General features: G+C 42.7%; 1 protein-coding gene across 7 annotated transcripts in view; it reads right to left on the reverse strand.

Moving 5' to 3' along the window:
• Positions 1-799: 799 nt before the first annotated feature.
• ESR1 (estrogen receptor 1) overlaps positions 800-27,303 on the reverse strand; it is a 370,527-nt gene continuing 344,023 nt past the window's right edge. For all 7 annotated transcript variants that reach the window (XM_053668791.1, XM_053668796.1, XM_053668793.1 and 4 more), the window contains 2 exons: positions 8,961-9,144; positions 800-5,269 (listed from right to left, as the gene is read on the reverse strand). In XM_053668791.1, the coding sequence (XP_053524766.1) occupies positions 5,035-5,269; positions 8,961-9,144 (419 nt within the window). In that variant the 3' untranslated portion in view covers positions 800-5,034. The remainder of the gene's footprint in view (positions 5,270-8,960; positions 9,145-27,303) is intronic.

Genomic DNA, 27,303 nt, shown 5'->3' on the forward strand with positions numbered 1-27,303 from the left:
GTGACCCTTCTAGGCAGGGGGCCCTGTTAATTCTCTTCACAGGTGAAGAAAGGTAGGCACAGGGAAATTGCCTTGCCCAAGGTCTCACAGTGCGAGGCAGTGCGAGGATTCAAACTGTATCATCTGGCAGCAGAGCCTGTGTGCATGTTACGCTGTTTTTTCCTCCCAATTCACCAACTCAAAGAGCACACGGGTAAAAGGGAATGTTCAGGCATCTCTGCAAAGGGCAAGGAGTCCTGAAATGGAAACCTGGGGGAACAGAGGTGTGGTGGGCAAATCATTCCTGCTTTAACCTTTGTGATGGGTGGAGAGGTGTTGGAGTGAATTATGTAAGTTCCAGATCACTCATTCATTTGTTCACTTGTTCATTCATAAAAAAATACTCTCAAGCTTCCTTCTTCTCCTTCACAGGAAAGGGCTGGGCTAAGGCATCACAAAAAAAACTATAGTTTTAATGAGCACTTCATATACTCCTCACATCCACCCTGTGAATTAGCTGTTCCTGAAACCATTTTGTTGATGAGCAAGTGGAAGCTCCATCATAAAACCTGTATGTGGGGGCAGTAAGAAGCAAGGCTGGGTGAGCCTGACCCCAGTATCCACCCACTTCCTCCTGTGCCTGGAAGAGAAGGGGCTCATGGATGTGGGCCAGGAGCCTGGCATCCATCCGACTGATGGTCAGGGTTCACTGTGCTCTAGAGATGCAGTTCATCGTCTTGGTCTTAGGTTGTCAGTGGTGAAGCATTGGCAAGAAATGGAGCTTTAAAAAAAAACAAACACCTATTGCTTTTGTCTAATTTTTTATTTGAACATCAAATTAGATTGAGAAAATTGTTTACAGGTGCTTAAGCATCCCATTGGATTCTTTACTTTTTAAAAGTGCAAAAGAGGTTTACAAGTGTGTTTCATTAAACAAAGCAAAGCTGCAACAAAACAGAATCACATCGATAATGGTATGCGTCAGCAAGAGGGCATATAAATCCATCAAACACAATTTGGCATTTGAGCCTTTCCCCATAAAACAAGAGCTCTACACTGAAGAGTATGTAGTGCACAAAAAGCATTATTTTTAAATCATGAAAGAACATAAACTGGCATAATGTCACTTATGAATTCAAGTCTCTGTAACCAATGACCTCTCTGTGGATGCAAAGGGGTCCGTGTCTCAGGCACCTGCTCATGGGGCTGCATGTTGTCTCCAGGGGACACAGCGATGTGCAAACACACTCGAGATGGGTTAAAAAAATGGCAGCATTTACATATTTTAAAAGTTCAGGCACATTTGGATGTGAGAAAAAGAATAGAAATTCTTCTTGAATATCTAAAAGACAGTGCAAAAATTGAAGTGCCATAATAGAGGCAGCTGTTACTTAGAAAACAATTGAAAATGACTTAGAAACAGGCCACTCTCACTTAAATCCAAATGGAAAGGAAATGCGGTTAGAGTAGTCACACTAATGAGAAGATGGGTGTCTGGAACCGCAGTGAAATTCATTTGCTACAGCCGAGGGTAAATTTGCAGGGAGTTCACCTAAGGAAGTGCAAGGTGTGATCTGGGCCATCCTCCCAAGACTTGACTATGGTCACCTCCTAAGCTAGTGTATAACTCAACTTGCCTTCAGTAATTACTCTCCCAAAGCAGATTTGCTGGTGAATATTAGACATGACTCTTGGCCCTAGTGACCATTTCCAGGATGCACGGTCCATCTCAGAGTTGGCATAAGATTTGGAATAGAAAAATATCTGGGATGGGTTCCATCTAGGGGTACACTACACCAATGGCCTACATCAATGGTCATGTGACTCTATAAAATTTTAACAGGTGAGAATACCTGAATGGGACCAAAAGTAATTTATCAGTAAGTCCCTTATTTGTTTGGCCCTGGAAAGGCATGGGATATTGACCTGGCTCAACATACTTACAAAGTTTTTAGGGAGAACTAGTCTCAGATGGCACTTCCTTAGGGATTTTGTAACCTACGTGGGGTGTTCTCTTTGGATGAACTAGCCTCTCTGATTGTTGCATGACTGCATTACAGAATCGTGACAGCAAGCCTAGAGTTTGGCAGTGGCCAAAAGGAACACAGGCTGCTGGCTAGTCCTCAGACTGGACTGCAGATGCCACCAGTTCTCCCCTGGACCTCGAGCTGTCATTTTAGAAATGGCTGTCAGATAGTGCTAGTTATTTGTGGTTTGCAGGGCCAAAGTCTGGACCCTGGTGTGCACCCCAGACACCAGTATTGACCTGCCTACAATACTTTCCAGACTCTTATTACCGTACTTCCCATTCTCCAAATTCCTGAACCCACTTCCTCACAGCACCCCAATCCCCACCCCAGGCCAATCATGTCTTTTAAACTCCACATTGCCTCATCGTGGAGGGCAAACGCAGCATGTTCCCTGCACCCGACAGCAACATTAGCTGCAAAGTGTCAGCTGTCCATTAGTGGCACTTCAAACAAGAATAAAAAGAGATCTCTATAATCACTTGAGAGTCCTGGGCTAACATTCCAGCCTTCTGGTATTCTCTGCCCATTTCACATATAGTAGTATCTTAATATGAATACAAACACATCAGATGAATAATGTAAAACCCTCCACTGTAGCATTGTTTGGATTTAGCTGGTATTATATCATCTATAGTCCTAATATTTTTTGTCTGTTTTTATTTTTTTAAAAGAAAATCTAAGTATAAACATTAAAAAGAACCCACTGACCCATTAGCTACTGTCCAAAAATATTACTACTAATATTTTGGTAAAGCAAAATTAGCTGCCCTGAATAAATTTTCCTTTTCAGGCATAATCTCTGCTACATAAGATTGTCTATCACTCAATATCCAACAATAGGCATCTGGATTAGTGCGATTTTGTCTACTGTGGATATAAAAGTTGATATGAAATGTGATCTTCATTTAAATGAATAATCACCAGGACTTAGGCCTCAATGACTGCATACAAAGAAAAAAAAACGGAATATTTTTGTTGATTTTGCATGTTAACCCAGTCAAATCAAATCCAGAACAGAATTACTACATTCAATTGTCTGATAAACAAGCATTGCAATTTCAAAAAATATATATATTATACTATAGAAGGTGCTTCTTCAACAAAACAACAACAAAAGAATTATGTTCCAAACATATTCTTAATGACAATACATAAAATTGCCCCCCAAATTTAGATGCACATATCTGGAAAAAACTACTCCTTTTTAAAAAAAATTTTGCCCTTCCTGATTCCCAGTCCCTTAGTGACCACCGACCGGGCAATTAGAAATGAGTGAAATCCACATCTTGAAATAGGCAATCCCCAGAGAAGCCCTGGAAGCTTAGCCAGGTCATCGGCTGACACATCACCTCTCAGCAGGGTTCAGATTATAGACGCTGAGGTCACTGGAGGAAACTAAGCTTCCTTTTCAGCTGAGAACAGGAAACCCGTAATTGCTCTCCCAACAGGCAAAGGTCCCAGACGAGGCTGCCCTGTGGCTGCAGTGAGACTTTCTTTTTCTGTCTATAGGTCAACAGATTCCTGTGGCCCAGTTCTAGTCTCACTCTTCTGGGTTATACAGTATAATGAGATGAGCTCTGGGGGAAGTTTTGTCTTCCCCCACTCCCCCAAGCCCAAACCTTTGTATTTGGAAGATGTCTAAATAACCAAGGGCACGTGTAGTCTGGGCAGGCCCCAGGTGCCGGGGTACAGAGTACTGCACTCCCCGGCCCCCTCCCTGGCTTCAGAGTGTGCTTGGTCAACCACAGGGATACAGCTGTCCAATCAGGGTCACATGGCGAAATGGAGAGGAGAGGGCTGCCCCATGGACCCCAGGGCAGCCCGCAGTGCAGTGTGGCACTCCTGGGAGGCTGCAGCCTATGGCAGGGCCACCCTGAGCCTCACAGGCTCATCCAGTGTCAACTCTTTCCTCCCTGTCCTCTAGTACCTACAACGGTCATGTACATTTACTATTTTAGCCCAGTGCCCCAGGGCTTACAGTGTCACTAGGGTGCCCACTCATTTAAAGGGTTTTTGGTCACAGGCTGGGCACTCTACACAAGACTAATTCATGTTCAGTGTAAATTACACACCAGGAAGATCCAAGCAGAGCGCCCCCTGCTGTAAGTGTGAGACCACACCGCAACAGGTCCTGAAGTGGACTAACTGCAGGCCATGGGGGAAGAGGGCTCTCTTTTATAAAACAAAAACAAAAATTAAAAAAAAAAACACAAGAATTTTATCCTTCACAGGAACGCTGGCATATGGGGAGGTGACTTAACTGGGATCAGCCTGCTGTTTTCCCATAGGTCTATGGGAAGCGGGAATTAACTGGGACCCAAGACCTGTACGTAGTGCTCTCAAAAGCCAGCGTGAGAGTGTGCAGCAATCCTGAAGGTGCAGTGTATTCAGTTGACAAAGTCTTGACAGCTAGAGGATCTTCCTTCCCTGTGTGCATCCTGTATTCCTATACAGGGAAATGAATAGACAATCACCGAGTATTCGGCTATAGTCAAGCAACCGAGCAATAAAGTGTTACTTTAATAAAATGATATGTTACTATAGGAATACAAGAGGACACTGTAATAAACCCTCGATCTAGCTTTCTCCAAGTCAGCAGTTAAAGGAGCCACTTCCCATATCTTTCCTGTGGCTTAGATTCATTAAAAAGTGCTTCACGGAAGTGAAATGTCCACTCTCCAGGCCTGGCTCTCAACAAGGAGCTCAAATGCCCGGGCTCATCTGAGCCCCAGCTCCTAGACTGAGTTCAGTTATGAAAGGCTACAGGAATCCTTATGCTTAGTAATAGAGCAAAGGGAGAAAGAGAGCCATTACAAAGAATTTAGCCCTGGAACCCCTTTGGCTGTTCCCAGAAGAAGGTGTGCCGCTAAGAACTGAGCAAGCAAACGAATGGCCACTCATATTGTAAAGCCACAGTGGTGGTTGCATGCTGGAGTGCGTTCAGGAGCAGAGTTTGCTATCGTGGTGGATGACGTGGGCAGAAGGCTGCAGGGATTCTCGGAAACTTGGTGGGGCCAGGGAGCTCTTACATTGTGGTGGGGAACCCCTCTGCCTCCCCACTGATGTAATACGTGTGCAAGGAATGCGACGAAGGGGACCCCGCGGTGGCCATCTGGCCTTGGTGCAGCTCCTCCATGGGGACGCTCCCGCGGCTGGTGGGGGAGCGCAGGCGGTGGGCATCCAGCATCTCCAGCAGCAGGTCGTAGAGCGGCACCACATTCTTGCACTTCATGTTGTACAGGTGCTCCATGCCTTTGTTACTGTGGGTGGGAAGACACAGAGAGAGGACTGCTTCAGACCACCACAAACCCCAGGCTCTGAGACTCCTGGACGGCGAAGGTGAAAACTCCAAAGACCCAGGCCAGTCCTGCTGCCTGTTTAAAGAACCACTTTAGGGTTTGTTCCCTCCTACTAAATCAAATGAGAATAATCTACTTTCTCCTATCAGCATTCTATCTCAACAGAGAGCAGATGAGATATACAGCCAAACAGGAGGTGTTTATTGAAACATGGGAAACAGTTCAAGAAATCCCCTTGATTCAACCGCTTTCCCACTGAACTCCGAATAAAACCTAATAGTCTTTTCCTAGCTCTGCAAGGTCCAACTGATGTGACTTCCACCAACCCCTCTCCCCGAACGCACCCCTGAGAGCCACCCCAGTTCTGGGCTGTCTCGTGAAGAAATGGAGCTCCCTTTACTTCCAGACTCAGGGTACCTGCACTCACTGTTCCTTCCGTCTGGTACACGCTTCCCTAAGATCTTCAAATGTCGCCCCTGTGAAAGGCCTTCTGCCACCCTGATGGCCACAGCCTCAATCTCCTGAGCTTCAGCTGTCCCTTTGGATATTACTCTATTTTCCTCCTTCCCTACCTGAGAGTCTTCTACTTATGTTTGTCTATATTTATATTTATTCTTGACCACCTAAGTGCATGCTCATGCACACACACAGCAACATACGCACTGCCAGTTCCATGAGGGGCAGCAATTTGCCCATCCTGTAGGCCTACCCCAGGGTGGAGAACGGGGTAAAAACCCAGAAAATAGGGAGTAAATGGACATAGGGTAACGTGGGCACATGGCCTTTCTCCTCTTACCACATTCCTCCTCTGCCTTCCTCCACCAGCCCCAACTCTGCTCTGTCCCCAACACACTACCAGGGAAAAAAATAGAACAACTATTATCTATCTTGAAATTTTAAAAAGTATCATAAGTAGGCAGGACTGAGAGAATGCCCTAGAATCTACCTGTATCTTCAGCAGGGGAAAGTCAGCTCAGCTGGAGAGCCGCCCTGAAAGCACAGCATCAAAGCTGCTTAGGCCTTACGACCCAACCTACATGACAGGTTCCAGTGGCACTTTGTTGGGTTTGTGTTTATTTGTTTTCATTTAAAAGTGGCCCTAACGTGACATGCCCCCTGGTTCTGACACTGCCTTGCTCGTGCAACCTAATGAATCACATTTATAATCAGATGAAGCCTGGTGTCAAATTCTGAGTAATCACATATGGCTGCCTCCAAGCTTGACAAAATAGAGTTCTGTGATTTGGATAGAGCACAATGAGGCATCAAAATAATAGTGTGAGTGTGTGTGTGTGTGTGTGTGTGTGTGTGTGTGTGTGTGAGAGAGAGAGAGAGAGAGAGATCAAAGCTTTCAAGAATAACAACTTCACTCCAGCTTTTCACCCAATTCCGAGAGCAGCTCCAGAGAACTCACTCACCCGTTCCCCTCAACTACCCATTTCCAGTCAGACCAGTGGGGCCTGTAAATTCAGTGCAGATATATTGGGTATCAAATAATTAGGTTTGTTAATGCTGAAAAAGCAGTTACTAGATTTGAAAATCCAGCAATGCCTACCAACAAATAAAAATCTTTATCTATAGTACTTGGTTTCTACAACATCTTTGAAATTCCTAGCTCAGAGTAAAAACTTCGCATTTCTTTAAGGAAAAGTATATGGTCTCAGCCAGAAAATGTGGTGGAGGCTTATGTAATTCTGGTACATTGCCCACTCCTGTCTTTGTAATATTCATCCAAAGAAACAGGAAAGATTTGAAAACGTGTGCTACAAATGCAGTTACCTACCCTGCCCAGCCAAGGTGAGACCTTCATCTGTGAGACAGGAATTTAGGGGGAACTCTGAAAACAGAGACTACCTTCACTCTCTCCCAAGCTTTGCCAAGTAGAAGCCCTTACAAACTCACAAGACAAGGGAAATCCTTAAATAATTTATTCATTCATTCATTCACTCAGTAATAATGCTATGAGCATATATGATATATGAGGCTTTATACAGGGCACTATGGAGTACACAACAAAAGAAAGCTACATTTATTTTCTCAAGAAGCTAGTAATTTGTAAGGTTTTCTCCACAAAGGGTAGTACCTGGGACTTCAGTGGAAAAATATCTTGCCATTTGACCCATAGTTTGAAAGTCCCTGAAAATTTAATCTGACCTTTTCCAGACACTTGGTCCTTCTTCCCTCACAGCCACTAAGGAAAGGAATCTTTTTCATTCCTGAGGTCCCAGTGTAAGCCCAGGGTCACACATGGGTACTGTTTCCCCACAGTCTCCCCTTCACTTCATTTCTGTGGCCTTCGTGGAATAAAAAATCCACCACCTTCTTCGTCTCTGCAGGCCAAGTTCTGTTCATGAGAACAGTGTCCACTCAGCCTCTGGCCAGCCAACTTACATGTTGTCTTAGTGTGAAAATGAGGCCACTTTGACTGTCTGTAACAGAAAGGCTCTTTATCCTCAGTTCCAGAAGAAAATATCTAAGCTGTGATAGATCAGCTTGCTGTTCAGAAATATGGAGTCCCTGTGTCATGTGTCCATGACTTTGATTTTGGACTTCATCACGTGACTTGCTCGACCAATAGAATATTAGTAGATGTAGCTCAATTGAAGTATTAAAATGCACTTGTCCAACATGGCTTGCTTTCTTATGCCTCTGCCATTGCTATCAAAATAATATGTCCCAGCTAACCTGTGGGGACAGGAGGCTAAGGAACTGAGGCACCTGGCCAATCTGCATGCCTGCAACATGGAGCCGTCTGCCAGCTGTGTCCAGCTGCAGTCAGCTGACTCACAGATGTGTGACGGAGCCCAGCAGAGCTGCCCAGCCAATCTGCAGCCTGCGGTAGAGTCCTTTATGGCTATAGCTCAGAGTGAGAGGAAGCCCTGCAAAGTTAAGCAAGGGGCTAGAGCATAAAAAAGTAATACAAGCAAAACAAAGGGATTTCCACTTTTATCTAAAACAATGGGAAGCCATTTCAAGGTTTTAAGTAAGGAAACAACAGGATCAAATTTTCGCTTATGATGGTCACTCTCCATTATGGAGAATGAATTTGAAAGGATGGAGATTGGAGGCAGGGGAAAGGGTTACGTGGCTGGTGCAGAACCCCAGAAGGACATAGTGTGGCCTGGACAAGGGTCGTGGCAGCGGGGGTGGCAAGAAGAGATCTGAGAGGGATGGAGCAGGTAACGTTGACCTTCCCTGCTGCATCTGGGCACGGAGTCTCTGGTTCAGGATTTCTAAGTGAAGTAAGGAGATTTTGACGCAGGAACCACAGTGGACGTGCCTAGTGCCTTCAGAGGATGGGGGACCTCAGAGACCTTCCTGACGAAGTGGGAAGAAGTGAATGACCTCAGCTGCCCTCTTTGCCCCACGTGCACACAGCACACTCACCCCCACGAGACCTTGCACATGCTGCAAACTGAACATAAATGTCACTTCTTCCCTGAGGCCCTCCGTGACACTCGCCCCAAGTCCTGGACAGGTTTACAGCCTCCGTCTCCCATCCCCCCAAAGCACTAATTTTATTACATGTCAGAAACAATTCCAAGTTTGTTGCCCACATCCTGACACCAGCCCCTCCTGGGCCAGCTGCCACCTATGTTTGGGGGCTTGTTTTCTTTATGTCTGTCCAGTGGGGAACCCAAGGGTGCCTCACCTCATGTGCCTGATGTGGGAGAGGATGAGGAGGAGCTGAGCCAGGCGCCGGTGCTGCTGCTGAAGGGTCAGGCCTGCCTTGGCCATCAAATGGATTAACGTGTCTGTGATCTTGTCCAGGACACGGTGGATATGGTCCTTTTCTTCCAGAGTCTTCAGAGTGCTTGACAGAAACGTGTACACTCCTGAATGCACAGAGAGAGAGGGTGAGGGACAAACTCAAAGAGGATGAAGTCGAGGAGACTGAGGGTGTGCGTGGGGCATCATACTGAGTCAGTGTCCTTCCCTCACACAACAAGGGGGGGGTTGGGACCCATTGATCCAGGCAACTATGCAAAATTCCTACATGTGAGCCAGGTTTTGTCATCAACAATCCCAGGAAAGGCACCGGGAGCCTTGGGGCCATGACGGTTCCACTAGCTCCCCCTTCTCTGACAGGTTTGACATCAACATAAACTATCCTGTTAATGCTGATCACAGCCTTGTGAGAGGGAAATTATCATTCCTTTTCAAATGAAGAAACCAAGGGCAGAGGGACACAATAACCAAGATAAGTCAATCAGCAGGAGAGAGCAATGCTGAGAATGAACCCCAGTGAGCTGACTCCATATGCAGTCATTATAATGGAGATGCTCTATAGATAAGTGACCTCTGGGTGAGCCACACAGACAGAGAAAGCGATTTGATAAGTGATTCACAGGCCATTTTTCCAGGTGGGATTTAATTTACTGTTACCTTTCAGGTCAGGTCTAGGGCCCTGGTACTTCTCACCCTCAATGAGAGGTTTAGAGGGGGTGGTGCAGAGGACAGTAGAAAGTGCTGTTTTTCACTGTTAGGCATGTTTTTTACCTCTTTCCTCTATTCTAGCCCTAGATCCTGCTCTCAGGGCCACATGGAGACTCAGAACCAATCAGGCTACTCTAGTCTTCTGGACAATAACAGCCCCCAGCTACCTCACAGCTGCCACACACAATTCCAGGCAAAAAAAATCAGAGCTTTCCCTGGAATTGTATAGGGCATTACGAGGTAGAACTTCTCTCCTCCAGGACTGCTGAGCCGAAAGGTTGAGAATCCGGGACTTTCACCCAGCGGCACCTTCCTGTAGCACATGGAGCTCCTGTCTGCAGAACAGAGCATTCCAGCGCCAAGTAGAGGTGCCAGTTGGTGGGAGAGGGGGGAACCCTGGTTCCAGTTACATGGTCCTGCTTCTTACATTTTTTATTTCACTATAGAGTGTTTGTAGTATCCTTTCTAACATATGAATACATAAATTCTCTTTTGGTTTAAGACAGTGTGAGTTGGGTTTCTCACACTTGCCACTGAAAGAATCCTGACTATTCAACCAAGTTGTGAGCTCAGCCCGAGGGCCAGAAGCAAAAGATTAGTAAAGAAGTGAAAAGTACTGAGATCAGGAGGAGGTCAGGATGGATTCCTCTCTTCTTGGGACCACAAGAATGGATCTGTCTGTCAAGTAAATACTCCATAAGAAGCTCCCTTCTGCCTAATTCTCGTGTATCACCTCGTGGGAAGCAGATGAGGTAATATTTTCTCCCGATGGTACATACTTAGCCATATTTTTTCAGTCTTATTTCTACTCAGCCCACTGATGCTCTCATAGATTTATTTCTTCTTCTCCCCCTCATCCTCCCTGGTACCTTCAAATTGAGGCTCCTAAGTTTATCATCCCCTGACACTGTAGTGGTAATGTGCAGATGAGTTGTGACTCACACAGCAGCCTGCAGATTTAGAATGGGGAAAACATTTACACAGAGGAACTCATAGTAAACAGGGTTGTCATTGCCCAGAACAGAAAATGGCTAAGCTTTACGACAAATTCAACAACAACAACAAAACCATACTGGTCAGGATCTGGGCTTATGTGCAACTGAATACAATAACGTAGCTTTTGGTGCACAGAAGCGCTCTGATCCAAAGCAAAGAGAGCACAAAGTGAGTAAACAGCAGACACAGTGGGATAGAAAAGAACTGTTGGATTCCTTCACTTATGTTACAATGTGGGTTCTTGATAAAGAAAGAATGCATCCACTATAAAACAGGCAGACGTCCAATGGCCTTGGAATTGGCCCGGAGGCAACAGATGTCAGGGAAAGTGTGTGTCAGTGGTTTGGGGGCCCGGGGTGGCCTCTGCTGAGTCCCCACAACCCTGCCTTTCACCACACTCTGTGTCATCACACAGATTCCAGCCTCACAACTCCTAGAGGCCTTATGTCTGGCTGGGCACCCTGGGAATCTGCCTAGGCCACAGAGCTGGGTTAATCTAATTTGGACGATCCATTTTCTACCAACTTCTTTTCAGTTACCACCCAGGATGCCGGCCTCATTCACCAATAATCCCATTGTTGTTCTAGGAGCAAACAGCTTTGATGTCCCTGCCTGGGAACATACTGCAGTTGGCCTCCCTACTCTTGCACACAGGGTTAAAGCAGAATGTGCTACAATCCCAGATGTCCTGAGGGCCAGCACTGCACTATGCCCTTTGGAAGGGAGGTAAGAGCCTTGGCACCCCGACTCCAGGGTGTGAAGTTTCCTCTTAAGCTGCTAAGCCTCCCCCTCCCTGATGTGCACACATGAACATGTAGATTTGGTCCTTCAGTGCACTATTGTGGAGAGCCTACTGTGTGCATGTATTACATTATATGATAAAGGTTCCAGGCCTTATTTTCTTTTAAATGTTAATGCCTTAAGAGCAGATACTGCCTGTAGAGAAAGAATTTTCTTAACCATGACTCTTGGGAGGCAGGCCATTCTCAGAACAAGCCTGTTTTTCTAGTCCTGTTTTGGCACCAACGCAGCCTATCATCTTAGCCTCATCCGCAGATGCTTCCTAGCTGTGTGAATGTTCTCAGAATTAGAAATACAATCCTAGCAAAATGCCAATAATTGCAGCCATCATTCTTTGAGCTATTCAGGTCAAGTGTGGTCCATGTTTGCTGCCTGTTGCTCCTAAAGAGCCATTCGGAAGAAACAACAAAGTTCCAAATTCCCAGAATGCTTCAGGAGCTCTGGTGAGAGCAAAATGGGGCTGCTGGTCACTTCCACATCCCAGGTGGTCTCTGCCGCCCCAGACAGCTGTGCTTCCCAGGATCAGACACTTATGACCTTCAGAAACATTCTCATGACAAGGCCAGCTTTTGCAACTCTCAAGGTTGCTCCAAATCCCAAAGATGGAAAAAAATTATCTGTATGTCATATAGTGTTGTTGGCAGATCTGAGCTTCTGCATATTCTGAATCTTGCAGCTGACATGGGGAGCTGCAGGAAGAGTTTGTGGAGGAATCTGGTGGCAGCAAGGAATGGGCAGCGAGGCCGCAGGGACACCCCATATATGAGATTGCAGTCCAATCATCCTCACTCTGGGGGGGTCTCAATGACAGCTCCTCTCACTCCGCTTGGATGCTCTCTTCCTCCTTCCTTTGTGCCCTCCACTCCCTGGGAAGCTTTCTCCATCTGCAACACTCTTGGAGGCATGGAGTTGGAGAAGTTGGGGGAAGGCAGGCATGACCACTGCAGTGCCCACCTGCACCTGGACATGCCAGGAAGGACACAGTAATGCAACCAGCGAACCAGGGGTGTCCAGCCAGCCCAACCTCTGCAGAGAGGCACATTTAACTGCTCCTAGAGAGGGGAGGACTGCTGAGGCCCATAGCTTACCAGATGCAGAAGGACAAACTCTTCAAGCAAGGCTACAGTGCTTCTTTTCAAAAAAGAGAAGGTGACAGAGGATCTGGGTTTGTCCTTCAGTCTATGGCAGGTTGACCAAAATAAAAGGAAATGACTCAAAGGAAAAAAGACAGCGAAGAAAACAAGTCCACAATGATTGGTCTGAAATAGAAAGCTATCACTCAACTCGGATAAAAAGGAACTTCTTTACCTCTCCTGTTCACCCAGTGATTAATTGGCAGATCAGCTTTTTGGGGCACCTGCTCAGCACTGCTTTCACAAGCAAATAGTGCGCTTGTTCAGAAGGGCCTTCAAAGTTGACAGTTTGATGAATAGCACATTTGTTCTGTGCTCCACCTGTGACTGCTGTTCTTCTTGGGGATGGTGCTGGCCCCTGTTGAGTGTTCAAACAGCTCATGGTTGCCACAGCCACTTAGTGGGAGAGGTTGGATGTCCCACAATGTGCAGGATGCCCCAGACAATGAAATGAAGGAATTTTGTGTTGAATGTCCTCCTGAACCCACCCCACTGCAAACAAAAATTTGTGGTGAAAAGTCTGAAAATCTTGTACAAGACTGCACATGAAGGCCCAATATGCAAGTTGGCTATAAAGAGGGAAACTAAAATGGAATGAATTGTATTTTTTCCAAAATTAAGTAATTTATTGACTTTCTGCAGTCTGCCAATTGAATGTGTTACATAAACTCTCCCACTTCAGTTAAAATGATTTCGGTGCAGTTGTACTGAAAAACAGCAATACGCCTGGTTGTACATATGTAGAAGAGATGCAAGGCTCTTCTAAACAAAATTAGAATCAACTATTGTCAAACTGTAGATTTCAATGAAATATTGTGTGCTTGCCCCCTATGTGTTTTTAAATAATTTTGTATCGTGATTAAAAAAATCTATTTTGTGAAAACTACCTATTAAAATTGTTTGGGGATTCTTGTTTCTCTGCCATATACGGACATTGCCCCCAGAGGTTTCTTGCACACTGTTGATCACTCTTAGATGTATTATCATTTCCTTTGTCTAATCCATCATCTCTTCTCCATGGTTACTCTAAAGGCTATGACTTTTGTAAGTTCCAGAGAATGAAAATTCGCCTTGAATGTTGCAGCCTATTAAAATAGACTATATGTTTCTATGCACTTGGGCACTTCCTCATTCCGTATCACAATGAAGGAAGTTACTTTGATAATACACATGATAAAGCCTAGCTCATTTGCAAAATTATTTTGTTTTATTTATATGATTCTTTGAAAGGCTGGTTTTCATTGGCATGCTATTAGTAAATCTAATGTCTTCCTTCTTATCATATGTAAATAGGTTTTGGTTAGTGTTTAGTTATCTAGTCAGGTCCTCTCTCTTCTTTGGCTTTTTCATACACCTGTACTTACAAAAACTCCTGAACATCTTGTATCCAAACATTCATTACAAATGATGCATGGAAGCATTTTACTACTTCCTTATATTTTCTGCCATAGTCAAGACTGGTCATCACATTGAACTACATATCATTTTATTTTAAATTAGTTTCATATCATTTCTCCTTTGCATGACAGTTATGAAATTACATTGGTTTTTCTAAAAAACTATGTGCATAGATAAACTATTATATATTTATTTAATTTCATGATATTCAAAGGGATGCATAAGTGTTATTAGACTGGCATTGTTTACTAGCAATTCCAAGAGATTTTTCTCTAAGGTTTGTGATTTTCAAATGTGGTTGCCTCTCAGAATCTCCCACAGAGTCCCACCCAAACCCTCTGACTGAGCATTCAGAGTGGAGTTCTGATACCTGTCTTTCCAAAGCAGTCCCCATTGGTGCACAGCTAGCACCATGACTCATGTGACTCCCATGGCTTCTATTTCAGTAGGCACTAAAGTGTAAAATCTTCAAAACATGGAATGTATCATTTTTCTGTGCATCATTACACAAAAAAGACTTTGAAGAATCTTCTCCATGTATTTCCTCCCCATGTGTGGCCCTCCCTGCTTTTTTCCCCCTGTCTGCTCCTTTGTGACAGTGGAAGACCCTGGAAACCACCCAGTCGAGATTCCAGAGCCCTTAGTCCCTGAATGACCACGTGGAAGAGGCTCTGACACTAACCTGCTCATGCGCCCAGCATTGTTGAGTAAACAAGAAATCAGCCTCTACTGTATAATGTTTGAGCCATTATACATTTTGGAACTTATTTGTTATAGAAGTTGTCTTACTTTAGTGCAAGATAAATATTTTATGGTTTACTGATTGAATAAGTGAATACATTTGTGTAAGGAGAGATAACATCACAGGGATGACTTGTATGCCTTCTTTGCTGCCATTTCCCACATTTCTAAGGCTGTGGGCTGCATAGTTTACTTATGTAATAACTTACTTAGAAGTTATTTCCCTTCCAAAGTATAAATACTATCATATTTTGTCACAGAAACTGTGATCCAGAGTTTAGAACCACCTCACATTCCCTGTCATGTTAACCATTCATTCAAAATACTAACATAATTCATAACAACCGATTAGTTAAAGAACCAAGGGGCAAGCCCAGGACACTGGAATGTTCAGTTAGTCATGGCTCAGAGATGCAGCTCCCACCATTACTGAGGACTTCAAAGAGATTGCTTGATGCCATGCAGGAGCTGACTTCTCATTTCATGAACTGAACAAAAAGAGTATTGCTCTGAGCAGTATTTATCCATAGGCAGGAAACTGCCATTCTTCTACTGCTGATTATTTAATGGGAAGATGAAGAACCTGTCCATAAAATAGTCCTTGAACAATGTTTATGGTGACACCAGTATTTGTAACATCACAGACTCATCCAAGTTCCCTTCTAAGATGTCTCAGTGACAGGGATCACAGTGAAGATAAGAGTTCTTGCCAGAACCTTACAGGAGAAAACAGTGGTCCTGTTTATTTGGCTTCATTATATGCCCACGAGCACCCTCTTGGCACAGATGACTATGAAATCATATGCTAATGATTCGGTGACATTTATCAATTTAGTACAAGTTTTTATGAAATCTGCTAGATGCTCTAGCTGGGGTGTCCAAACTTTTGGCATCTCTGGGCCACACTGGACGAAGAAAAGTTGTCTTGGATCACACATTAAATACACAAACACTAACAAAAACTGATGAGCAAAAAAGAAATGTCCATGCATAATTTATGATTTTGTGTTGGGTAGCATTCATAGCCATCCTGGGCCACATGCAACCCATGAGCTGCAGGTTGAACAGCCCTGTTCTAGAAGATGACTACTTGGTGCATCAATACATTTAAACAGACTAAAAGGAAAAAAAAACTCAGTGATATTTCCAGGTAATAAAACTGAGGAACTAATTCAAATGACTTGAGAAGAAATCTTAAGTGTACACTTTAAAAAATAATTTAAGTGGCAGCCATGCGTCTCATTTTTATATGCAAAATTGAAGTTTTTAATTTTTGTAATAAATAGTAGCCTAGCCTTTTATCTTTTAAAACAAAGCCATCATGAATCCATATTTTACTTAGGAGATTTATTTTTGTTAGTTATATCTGTAATACATAAAGAAACAGCCAAGCCCTGGCTGGCGTAGCTCAGTGGATTGAGTGCGGGTTGGGAACCAAAGTGTCACAGGTTGGATTCCCAGTCAGGGTACATGCCTGGGTTGTGGGCCAGGTCCCCAATGGGGGCCACATGAGAGGCAACCACACACTGATGTTTCTCCCTCCCTTCCCCTTTCTCTAAAAATAAATAAATAAATAGATTTAAAAAAGAAACAGCCAGAGTTTGATTTTCCTGTGCCTTAAACAGTCAGTTAGTAGGGTTGTGAAGTCAAAGAGAAGACATTCTAAAGAGACAGTGATGGAAATGTGCAGCCTGTCAATTACAGAGAAGTCCATTCACAGGTTTCTTGAGGACCTCGGAGTTCCAGGAGCTGGCCTGGTCTCAGGAGGTCTTGAGGGCTGCATTTGTTTTCCCAGAAAGGCAGGCCGAAACAGCCTGGATGAATCCATTTTCCAGGACCTCAGCTTTTCTTGCCTGGCATTTCAAGGACAATAAAGCAACAATTAACAAAGAACAGGAAGTGGCTCTTACACTTGGAGGCAGATTGTATTTTTCTGAGATGACAACATGCTCCTCGTCCAACATGTTTCTCTATAACCTACATACCTCCCTGGAGTCTTGGTGGACCCCATGACTTGCTTGTATTGGGTGGAAGAGAGCAAAGGGGGAAAAACTGGGATAACTGTAAGAGAATAATAATAACAAAAAATAGAGTCTGGAAGTGATGTTTCTCAGCTTCTAAGGGGCTGTCACTCAAGGCCATGCTGCTTCTGCCTTGTCAACTAGGGCACTTGTTTCATGATCCCTCACCACCTATAGGAAGGATAGAGCTCCAGTATGTGCACAAGCCCAGGCTACATGGGAGACTGCAGACAAGCATCCCAGTTGACAGTTCCAGCTGATATACCAGCCAACAGCCAGTATCAATTGCCAGCATGTGAATAAAGTCACTTCAAGATGACTCCAGCTCATGACTATCAAATTACCCCTAATTGAGGAATCTCTCTATCTGAGTCCCTAGAAACTATGGAGAAAACAGAAGCCATTCCCTCTGTGTTCTATTCCAATTCATGACCAACAGAATCCAAACTTTTTTTTGAACTGTTAACAGTTGGGATGATTTATTACATAGCAGCAGTGAGCAGAAAACACCTGAACATTTGTACCAGACACTTAGGGAGGAGAGTGATTCAGAACAGGCAGACTGGAGGCTTGATCTGGTTCATCATGTGATGAAATTGCATTTGGATACTCCCTATTCCACATTATGCATCTTCCTGCCTACAATGCCTTAGCCCAGCCCTTGACCTTCACCCTTGTTGATGCAATAGTAAGGGCTTGAGCTCTTTCTGTCAACGCCATGAGTAGTTAACATTTCTCATAGGAGGCCTTTAGCCCTAATTACTGCCTCTCTGATTATCAAAACATATGGATCTTCCCCTGATTGGCAACCTCAAATATCTGCACCCTCGTTTTTTACCAGAGAATAAAACACTTGGAATTTTCAGTTGCACAATCCTTATCAAGTTCCAGTTGTGAGAAACAGACTTTGTAGAGATTTCTCGAAGAAAGTTATGTTGAACAACTGGTCTAGTTTATTTCATTTTTATTGAAAGCCTGTGAACCTTACAATGGAATGTGTTTTTCTCCTTACTTTGGCCGAGCAAAGGAAGTTTAGAGCCAAATCTGTGGCCCACTCCTGGGAGCTCTGCAGATATACTCCTGTGTGCTAATTTGACTCTTGGATTTATTATTTTATTTATATTCTTCCTTTTTTTACAGATTTGGTCAATTACTGGCTTACTCCCTTTACACTGAATAAAATTTAGTAAGTCATTTCAAATCCTTTGTGGAATAAGTACTATATAAAGAAAATAATGAATAAGTCCTCTTCTGCCAAGGCACTAAACAGTATCAGTGTAAATGTAAATGCTTACAAGACATTATTAAATATTTGTCTGATTTAACCTCAAATCCAGAAGAAAAAATGACATACTATCTAAGAACACACAATTGGCCTAAATACACAGGTTCACGTGATCTTGACTTGAATAGCACTGCATAAATACCCTGTGATGTTCAGCACTTGTCTGCCATAGATGAAGGTTCTACCTTTTTTGTTCCAATTTGCATGTTTATCCCCAAAGTTTCACATATAGCCACAGAGCCATAAAGTTTCAGATATGGTTTTCCCCTTTCTCTGAGCTAGAGAATTGAAGTGGCTGATAGTTTTCTTGGATTATTTTTAAATATATAATTATTGTCAAAAATTACTATTTCAGAGGTAAGTGGGCATATAGATCATATATATATATATATATATATATATACACACACATATAAATTACTTTTTTATTTATTTATTTATTTATTTATCTATCTTTTAGAGGGGAAGGAGAGAGGGAGAGAAACATCAATGTATGGTTGCCTTTCGTGTATCCCCTGCTGGGAACTGGCCTTCAGGGAACCGGCCTGCAACCCAGATATGTGCCCTGACTGGGAATTGAACTGCGATCCTCTGGTTCGCAGGCCTGTGCTCAATTACATATATATATTCTTTAGATATTATCAGTTCCATCATTTCAAGTGAGCACTCCAGTGGATAAAAACTGCATGAAAAATGTCACATGATTGTGACATTTTTGTGACAAAAATGTCACAAGACAAGTTTATCTCATTTTTCCTTAAGGAAAGAAAGGTTTTATTATATTCCCCCCAAAAGCTACAGAATTCCAGAATGATGGATTTAAAAGGGACCTTAAATTCATCTAGTTCAGTGGTGTTCAAACCATTTTGAGAATCCAAACCTCTTTTAAAGTGGAAGTGAGCCTCATGGGAAATACTCACATGTAAACTGGGCAAAGTCAAACTTCGTTGATTAAAGAAGGAGAAATGTGAGTAACTAGAACCTGCTTGTTTAGCTTCCCACCTTCTGCTCTATGTCCCCATATCTTAGTGACTCTAAGTCTTCTCTGGAACACAAGCCTTCAGCAGAAGAAGGTTTTGGAAACCATCAATCTTATTCTCAAGAGAATGAGAAGACAAGTCATAGATTGGGAGAAATATTTGCAAAGAGACATATTCAATAAAGGATCATCATACAAAACATACAAAGAACACTTAAAGGTCAACAATAAGAAAACAAATGACCCAGTTAAAAATGGGCAAAAGACCTGAATAGTCACCTCATCAAAGAAGAAATACACAGATGGCAAATAAGCATATTAAAAGATGCTCCACATCATATATCATTATAAAACTGCAAATCAAAACAACGGTGAACCCCCACAACACACTTATTAGAATGGCCAAAATCTGGAACATGGAAAACACCAAATGCTGGTGAGGATATGGAGAAACTGGCCCTCATTTGTTGCTTGCAGGAATGAAAACTTGTACAGCCACTTTGGAAGAAAGTTCGGCAGATTCTTACAAAACTAAACATACCCTTACTACATGTTCCAGCGGTCATGCTCCTTGATGCCTATCCCGAGGAGTTAAAATATTATGTCCACACTAAAATCTGCACATGGATGTTGATAGCATCAGTATTTACAATGGTCAACACTTAGAAGCAACTGACATGTCCTACAATAGGTGAATGGATAAACGATGGTTTACATCCAGACACTGGAATATCATTCAGCACTAAAAAGAAATGTGATGATGAACCATCATAGACATGAAGAAACCTTAAATGCATATTACTAAGTGAAAGAAGCCAATCTGAAACAAGAACATACACTATATGACTCCATCCGTATGACATTCTGGAAAGGGTAAAACTATGGAGATACAAGAAAGACCAGTGGAGGAGGGAAGGCCATGTAGACAGAACACAGTGGATGTGGGAGGCAGTGAGTCCACCCTGTAGGATATGGTGATGGTGGATGCATGCCCTTATCTGTTTGTCAAAACCCATAGAATGTACAACACCAAGAAGGACCCCTAAGGTGGACTCTGGACTTTGAATGATAATAGATTTAATAAATGCAGGTTCGTTGATGCTAACAAATGTACCCTCCACTGTGGGATTTTGATAGTGGGGGAGGCAGGGCATGTGGGGAGAGGGAGAGGACACATGGGAACTCTCCGTACCTCTCACTCAGTTTTTCTGTGAACCCCCAAGTGCTCTGAAAATTGTCTATTAATAAATTAATAAAATTTTAAAAATTTCATTTAAAATCTTCGCCACTGCTGGTCCACTCCAATTGTTTGACTCATAGAGAAACAGAGGCTCAGAGCGGCTAAGAAACAAGGACTAGAGGATGCTAAAGCTGGGAGGGGTTCCAGGAAGTACAGCTGGGCTGGACTAGCCTGAGGTCACCCTGTGGTCAGTAAATAAGTGGCAGAGTTTCAACTAGAACCCAAATATACCTCCTTCCTGGCCCAGTGTTCAAAAGCAACATGAAGAATTTCCTAACTTCAAGTTTGTGAGAAACTAGAAATGATTGCTAATGGACTTGCCTACCTGAGATATTTGAGAAAACCAAAAATTTTCCAGGAATGATTTACTAACAATCTAGCTTTTCAAAAGACAGGGCACAAGATGCCCTGGATGGGTAGCTCACTTGGTTAGAGCATCATCCTGATATAACAAGGCCATGGGTTCAATCCTGGTCAGGGCACATACAAGAATCAACCAATGAATGCATAAATACATGAAATGACAACTCTCTCTCTCTTTCTACCTCTCTCTCTCTAAAATCAATTTAAAAAAAAAAAAACAGGGAACAAGGTGGTGAGCAGAGAGGGCTTCCTGCTGTACACACGGATCTTCTAACAGTTTCTTTAGAAAAGAAATTTCACCAAAATATTAACCATGATGACTCTTCTGTGCTGAAATTACGATTCCTTGGGACATTATTTTTCTTGGTGGTTTTTCTGTTTTTTCCAAGCTCTCTGACTTGGGCATGTATGATTTTGTAATTTGGTCGAGGAAAATGTTATTCAAATTACAAAATCCAAGTCCCTTTCATTCCTATTATTTCGCAATCTTTGTCAGTGCCCAGGCTGGTGGGGAGAATTAGTTGGTGAATGGATACTCTAAGGAATAAGGAGCTTGCTACAGAGATATTAATTATTAATCATTCCTAATACTTCTATCATCCCTTGGGCTGTTTACATTTCTGAAACCCTTCAAGGCTTGTTTTATCAGGAAAAGGAGCTAACAAATTTGTTACTACAGCTCCTGAGAATAATTTTCTTAGCTGGAAATACCTGTGACATGTCACACAATCTGAGCTGCATAACTAAGTACAAAAGAAGCTGACACTGTATTGTCAGCTTCCAAGGCGGACAATATACTGTCCCCGGGGGCCTTGCAAGTTGGACTGCAAAAGAAGCACAGCCTTGAGGTTTTACCAGAAAGTGCTGAGTGCTTGGTTTTTCCTGAACGTGAAGTTTATCTCACTCAAAGAGTAACATTTGCTTTACCAAGAGAATCGGCAAATGCTTCACCTGGCAAGGTGCAAATGAACTTGACATTCACATTCTGGATTTAATTTGTCACTGTCGTCGATGCCAATTTTAAAGAATAAACTAACTGCTCCTGCCTGTCCCCTCCCGAGGTTATGCTCAGCCATCCTCACAGCTGAGGGTTGTTCCGAGCTGGATCATGAAGCCCAGTGTCTGCTCCTGATGGGGAGAATCTGGAGACTAGACTGCACTTGACCCTGGGGGCCACCATGGGATTAAGCAGGGCCCTCTTTGAACCAGCAGCCCCTTGATCACCAGGTAAGGAGGAGAACTGAGTGCCACTGGGTCACGTGGTAAGCTGCTTCTTCCTGCTCAGGATTGACCTGGAAAGGTCATGTCAATCACATGAAGCTTCAGAACCCTGAGCAAAGGAAATCATTGGAGGAGCCAGGCTGTCCCTCCCTAGATGAGTTTTTAAAGGCAGGTGCACTTCAGCCATTCATCTTCTCATCTTTCTTTTTGTAAAAAAAATTTCAGTGGCAAAGGGACTAAAGGCAGAAGGTAAGATATAAATGCCAATCCTCTGTGCACCCTGACTGCTTGGCATCCAAGCAGCTCACCACATAGTGTCTGTGGCGAGACAAAAAAATTAAACTTAATATAACAAGTCATAAAAATTAAAATGAATATAACAAGCACCTATGTATAAAACAACAAAATTCTCAGATGATAATTTCTTCAAAAAGGGTGAGCTTGGGATGTTTTTAATCTGGTGTTTATAATATGATCCGTGTAGAAATTCCTGACTCTGGATCTCCTGCAGCCGAGGGCATTGGGCTGTCTGCTGGCTCCTCTGTCTTTTGCTTCGCAGGACGAGATACATTAATGCAAAAGTGTAATGTTGATCAAGCCTTCTGGAGCAGCAAGCAATACGTACAATATCAAGAGCCTTAAAGATGCTTATACTCTTTCACCCAGAAAATCTAGAAATCTATCCATAGTAATATCAAAAGTGAGCAAAGGGCATATAAAAGAATGCAAAGAAAGCATTATTTCTAACAGCAAATAAGAAAAATCACTTGTTTTTGACAATATCAGATTTCTTATGTACAAGATTTTCTACCCTCATGAATAATTTTACAGCCATTTCAAATCTTATTTTTAAAGAGGCTACATGTGTATAATATTCAGTAAAATGCATAACTTTAAATATGAATATATGCACACACTGTACAGAAAAAAATAGTACCTAACACGAACTGATTGTTAGTCTAAGCAGGCATTGTTGTAAGAGCTCACCTGTACTGACAAGTAGGTACTATTCCATCTGTGTCATGTACCAGGAAAGAGAGCACAAAGGATTTAAGCAACTTGTTCAAAGTCATACAACTCAAAAGTAACAGAAAGAAGATTTGAACTTGGAACTACAAGCCCTTGCTCTTAACCCTTACATTATTTTGCAATAAGATACATCAAAACATCCATATGGCTGGTTAACTTTGCATTGTTATTTCTTTAATAATATAATTTGTATTCTTAAATGATCTAATTTTTTTTAAATCACAACTTTATTTTTAACAAAGAATAATTCCCTGTTTATAACTGTCTTTATCTTGAGGCCATGAAGTCCTAAAGTAGGCACTACCTTCCTAATCACTACTAATATTATGACTATTGGTATGACCACTGGGTCACCTGGATGAAGCATCACTAGGCCCCAGGGGGCAGTCCAAGTGCCTCACTTTGTATAAACCACAATGGAGGAACTACTGCTGTTTCCCCTTTGACAGGTAAGGCTGTCGAAGGCTACTTTGCATTTCCAGCACTTAACACAATGCCTGGAAAGCAGTAAATCCTTCATAAGTGATAGTCAAGCTCATGAATAGTAGCTTACAAAGACACAGATATCACTCAGTTCAGTGAAGTATTGCTGTCTTTCTCCTATGACAGAATAAAAATAAAATCTAAAAAATAGGTCTCAAGCAAAAACTCAGAGAAACTAGAGCTGAGGCAGCCTCAGTCTACCCCAACATAAAAAATCACTTCGTGCCCTCTGGGGAAAGCACTGAAGTTGATGCAGCTCTCAAGGCCGCCCTGGGAGGGACAGGGACAGATGAAGATGGGACTCACAGAAAGGAGTGTGTTTATCCATCTTCCTTTCAATCCGAGAGCAGGCAAATGTAGCCACGGGACCACCAGCAAAAGGCCAGGCCCAGAGGTCGGCCTTCCAACTAAGTGCAGGGACATGTTTGGTTTGGACTCACAAAGTCACAGGGCGGTTTGAAGTCCCCTTTAAATGTTTCAGGGAACCATACATACTCTTTTACTTGTTCAATGAGTATCTTGAGGGGAAAGAAAAGCCCGTTAAAAAACAGTATCTTATTTCAAGCCTGAGCTCAAAAAATTGGTGGTATTCCATTGTTGTTTTCCTGTGGTTTTCTTTGTTCAAGTGTCAACACACTTTTAAATGATAGTTTGGTCTGCCAGGCTTGAGGGCAGAGGAAGGGCATCTAAGGCTCTTCCAAATATAGGGCCTGCATGTCGTTCTAGTCTTTTTATTAGAACAGGGAGATCTTGATACCAATATCTTAGTAGAATGTTAAACTGCTAAATAGTTTCCCTTAAAAAAAAGAACATACCGTAAGAGGAAAGGAATATTAGCTAATATTTCTAAACTTCCTTGTTATGTCATCACAACCTAACCCATTAACAGGACTCCTTAGAATTATTATTTCCATTTGAGGAAACTAGCAAAGAGAGGTCCAGTGGGTTCATGACATTCTCACCGTTGGCTGAATGGTGAACTTCCTCCCTTGCGCGTCTTCTGACCCCAGCTAAGTCCTCCTCATTCTGAAGACTCAGCTGACACATCGGTCCCCATATAAGGACCCAGTTATCACGTGTGTGCAACACTCAGTGCTTATTTTATCACAGCCCTTACCTCCTCATATTGGAACCATTAGTTAATTGTCTGTGCCTTCTGCCCAGCCCAATATGTGGCAGAGAAGATCTTGTTCATTTGTATGTCTCCAGGCCAGGCAGAGTTCTGGGTGTAAGCAGATAGATGAGCCCTCACAATTGGCAGAATGCTTAGTTTCATAATATACTAGAAGACTACTTAATTTAGCTGAAATTTCACCATCCACACCAGTAGTTCTCAGATTAGGTTCCGTAGACTCCTGAGATTTAAAGAGGGATTTTCACAGGTCTTTAAATGGTCTTTTAGAACTACAAAATGATGTACTTTTAATGATATTCTCAAAAATATAATGAAAACATGAATATCAGAATGTTCTGGATTGGTTAAATCAATGGTTCTCAATCCTCGTGAGACTGGAATCTTGGTGGGGGCTTTAAACAAATACTGACATTCAAATCTTGCTCTGAAACAATTACATTAGAATCTCTGGAGGTGGGTCCCCATGTGGAGACATTTTTCAAAGACCCCCAGATGATTGAAGTGTGTAGGATTTTAAGACATACCCATCTAGATAATCCATATGACCCTTGTTTCCTGATTAACACATTTTCACCTATGCTTATGATTGCCTTAGAATCTAACAGTTATATTTTAAGCACCTCAGATAAATAAATATAAAACAGAAGTAAATGAAATACATAAGTACTGTGCTCTTGCCAAAGCCAGATGACGTCATAGCATGCTGCAGAAGCAAAATGTTCACGATTGTTCTGCACACAGTCGAGTGAGTGCTGAGGGAACTGAGTCATCTCCGCAGACCTGGTAGAGCGGCAGGCCAGAGGGCTGCCCAGGCACTGGGCAGACAGCAACTCAATCTCTACCAAACATTATCACTATGCCTTTTCATTTTTAGTAATGCATTTGTGAATTTGTTTTGCATTTATATAAGAGCTATAAATTTAGAGCTTATACTCCATGGCTTATTTAAATAATAAACATGGTTATTAATATTTAAGCAGCAGTATAATATGAAGAACATTTTAAGTCAGCATTGGAGGAGTCTGTGGCCTTTTTTCCTTTTTAAATGGGTTCACGCATTATTCAAACTTCTAAGGATACCTATTTACATAATTTCTGGACCCTCAGGGAGATGGGTCAACATGGTCCTTGAATCAAGGAGCTGGAAGATGGCTTCCTCCTTGTCAGAGAGCTCTTGAGAGCACAAGACCAAAAGTAGCCATTTCTCCCCCGAGGTTCTCCACAAGAGCTGAAAGCTACTCCTAATATCCTGACCACTGAGTCTCTGAATGACTGCCCCTTTGCACCTTTCCAGGAATTCACATTAGGACTCCCCAGACCTTCCCTAGGCTACAGGCACTTGGTCAATTTCCCAGTTTCTTAGAAGCCCTAACAAGATAGAGAAACCAATAGCCCTTGTCCAGGGTGTGAGGCTCCTCCATTCATAAAAAGGGGAATGCAATTTTTTTGTCTCTGAAAGTGAGAGGTGAAATCCCCTCTCAGAATTGCCAGGAAGGAATGTATCATCTGCTAAGAAGAACATAGTAATTTTTTTTTCATAGAGACAAAAGTCAGGGATTTTGTATTTAAAAAGCATGCGTAAAGCCTTTATTACGTGCCAGGCACTACACAGCCATTCTCTCAATGTCACAACAGTTCAGTGAGTTGGTATCATTATTTCCATTTCACACATGAGGCTCAGGGAAGCAGCCTAGCAGAACCCAGCCTCGGTGAGGGAGGGGCAGAACTGACTCTCTTGAATGCTCGGCCCCTCCAGAGACAAAGTACACGTCACACCAAGTTTTCAGGGAATTCACAGAGCCCATGAGCCTTGCTCCAGGTCACACCAGAAGTTAGGAGCAGGGAAATGTTCCTACAGTTGAGTGACTACAGAATGCAGTCAGCCAGAGGAGACAATGAACCACTTAATAACCATTGAAGTGCCATTTATCTCAACATAACAACAACAGTCAGGCTCGCTGGAGAAAAAGCTTGGTATCACAAAGGTACCAAGAGATAATATAATTAAATCTTCCTCCCGGTCACAACAATGGGCCTACCTGACAAAGCGCCTATTTGCAATTTCCAAGGTCTGCTCTTGTCAGAAACCTTTCCCTGCAGAGAATGAGTAATCCTGAATGTTTACAATCAAAATGTTTTAAAAATGTTCTCTTGCCTAAATAACGGACACTGACTCATTGTCTTCTTTCTAAACTTAAAAATGTACATGCTCTAAATAATGTTCTAATAAATAGGAGTGCAGAGAATTCAGCTCTGGAGGAAGGAAGTAGTCTTCGTGATAAAAGCTTGTTATAATTTTTCATGAAACAAATGTTTCTCTGACCAGAGTGTGGCCTCCAGTGAACACATGTGGAACCGACGATGTCATTCATTTCCACACCATGTGTCTCGTCAAGGCACCAAGGTGACAACACGTGCCATAGAAACACGGCAGAACTAGACGACAGGCAACAGCTGGTACTGTTCTTATGTTTGTGTTCAATGTGTGTGCTCCAGTTCACCTTCGGTACCCCTTTTTCCTCTCAGTGAGCCCCAGGGTACACGTTTTAGAGTTGCTGCCATAATTCTATTTTTCTTTAACTTTTCAGCCTGTGACTTTCACTCTTTACCTCTCTTTATCACTTCATCAACTGAAAGAGAAATGTTGTTTCAAGATCAGTTCAGGATGAACAGGTAATCAAGGGCACAGCATTTCTACAGCACAGGACATTCCGGCAGCAACAAAAGTGCCTG

The sequence above is a fragment of the Artibeus jamaicensis genome, unplaced genomic scaffold, assembly GCF_021234435.1.
Source record: "Artibeus jamaicensis isolate MK-2021 breed Jamaican fruit bat unplaced genomic scaffold, CSHL_Jam_final contig_497, whole genome shotgun sequence".
NCBI lineage: Eukaryota > Metazoa > Chordata > Mammalia > Chiroptera > Phyllostomidae > Artibeus > Artibeus jamaicensis.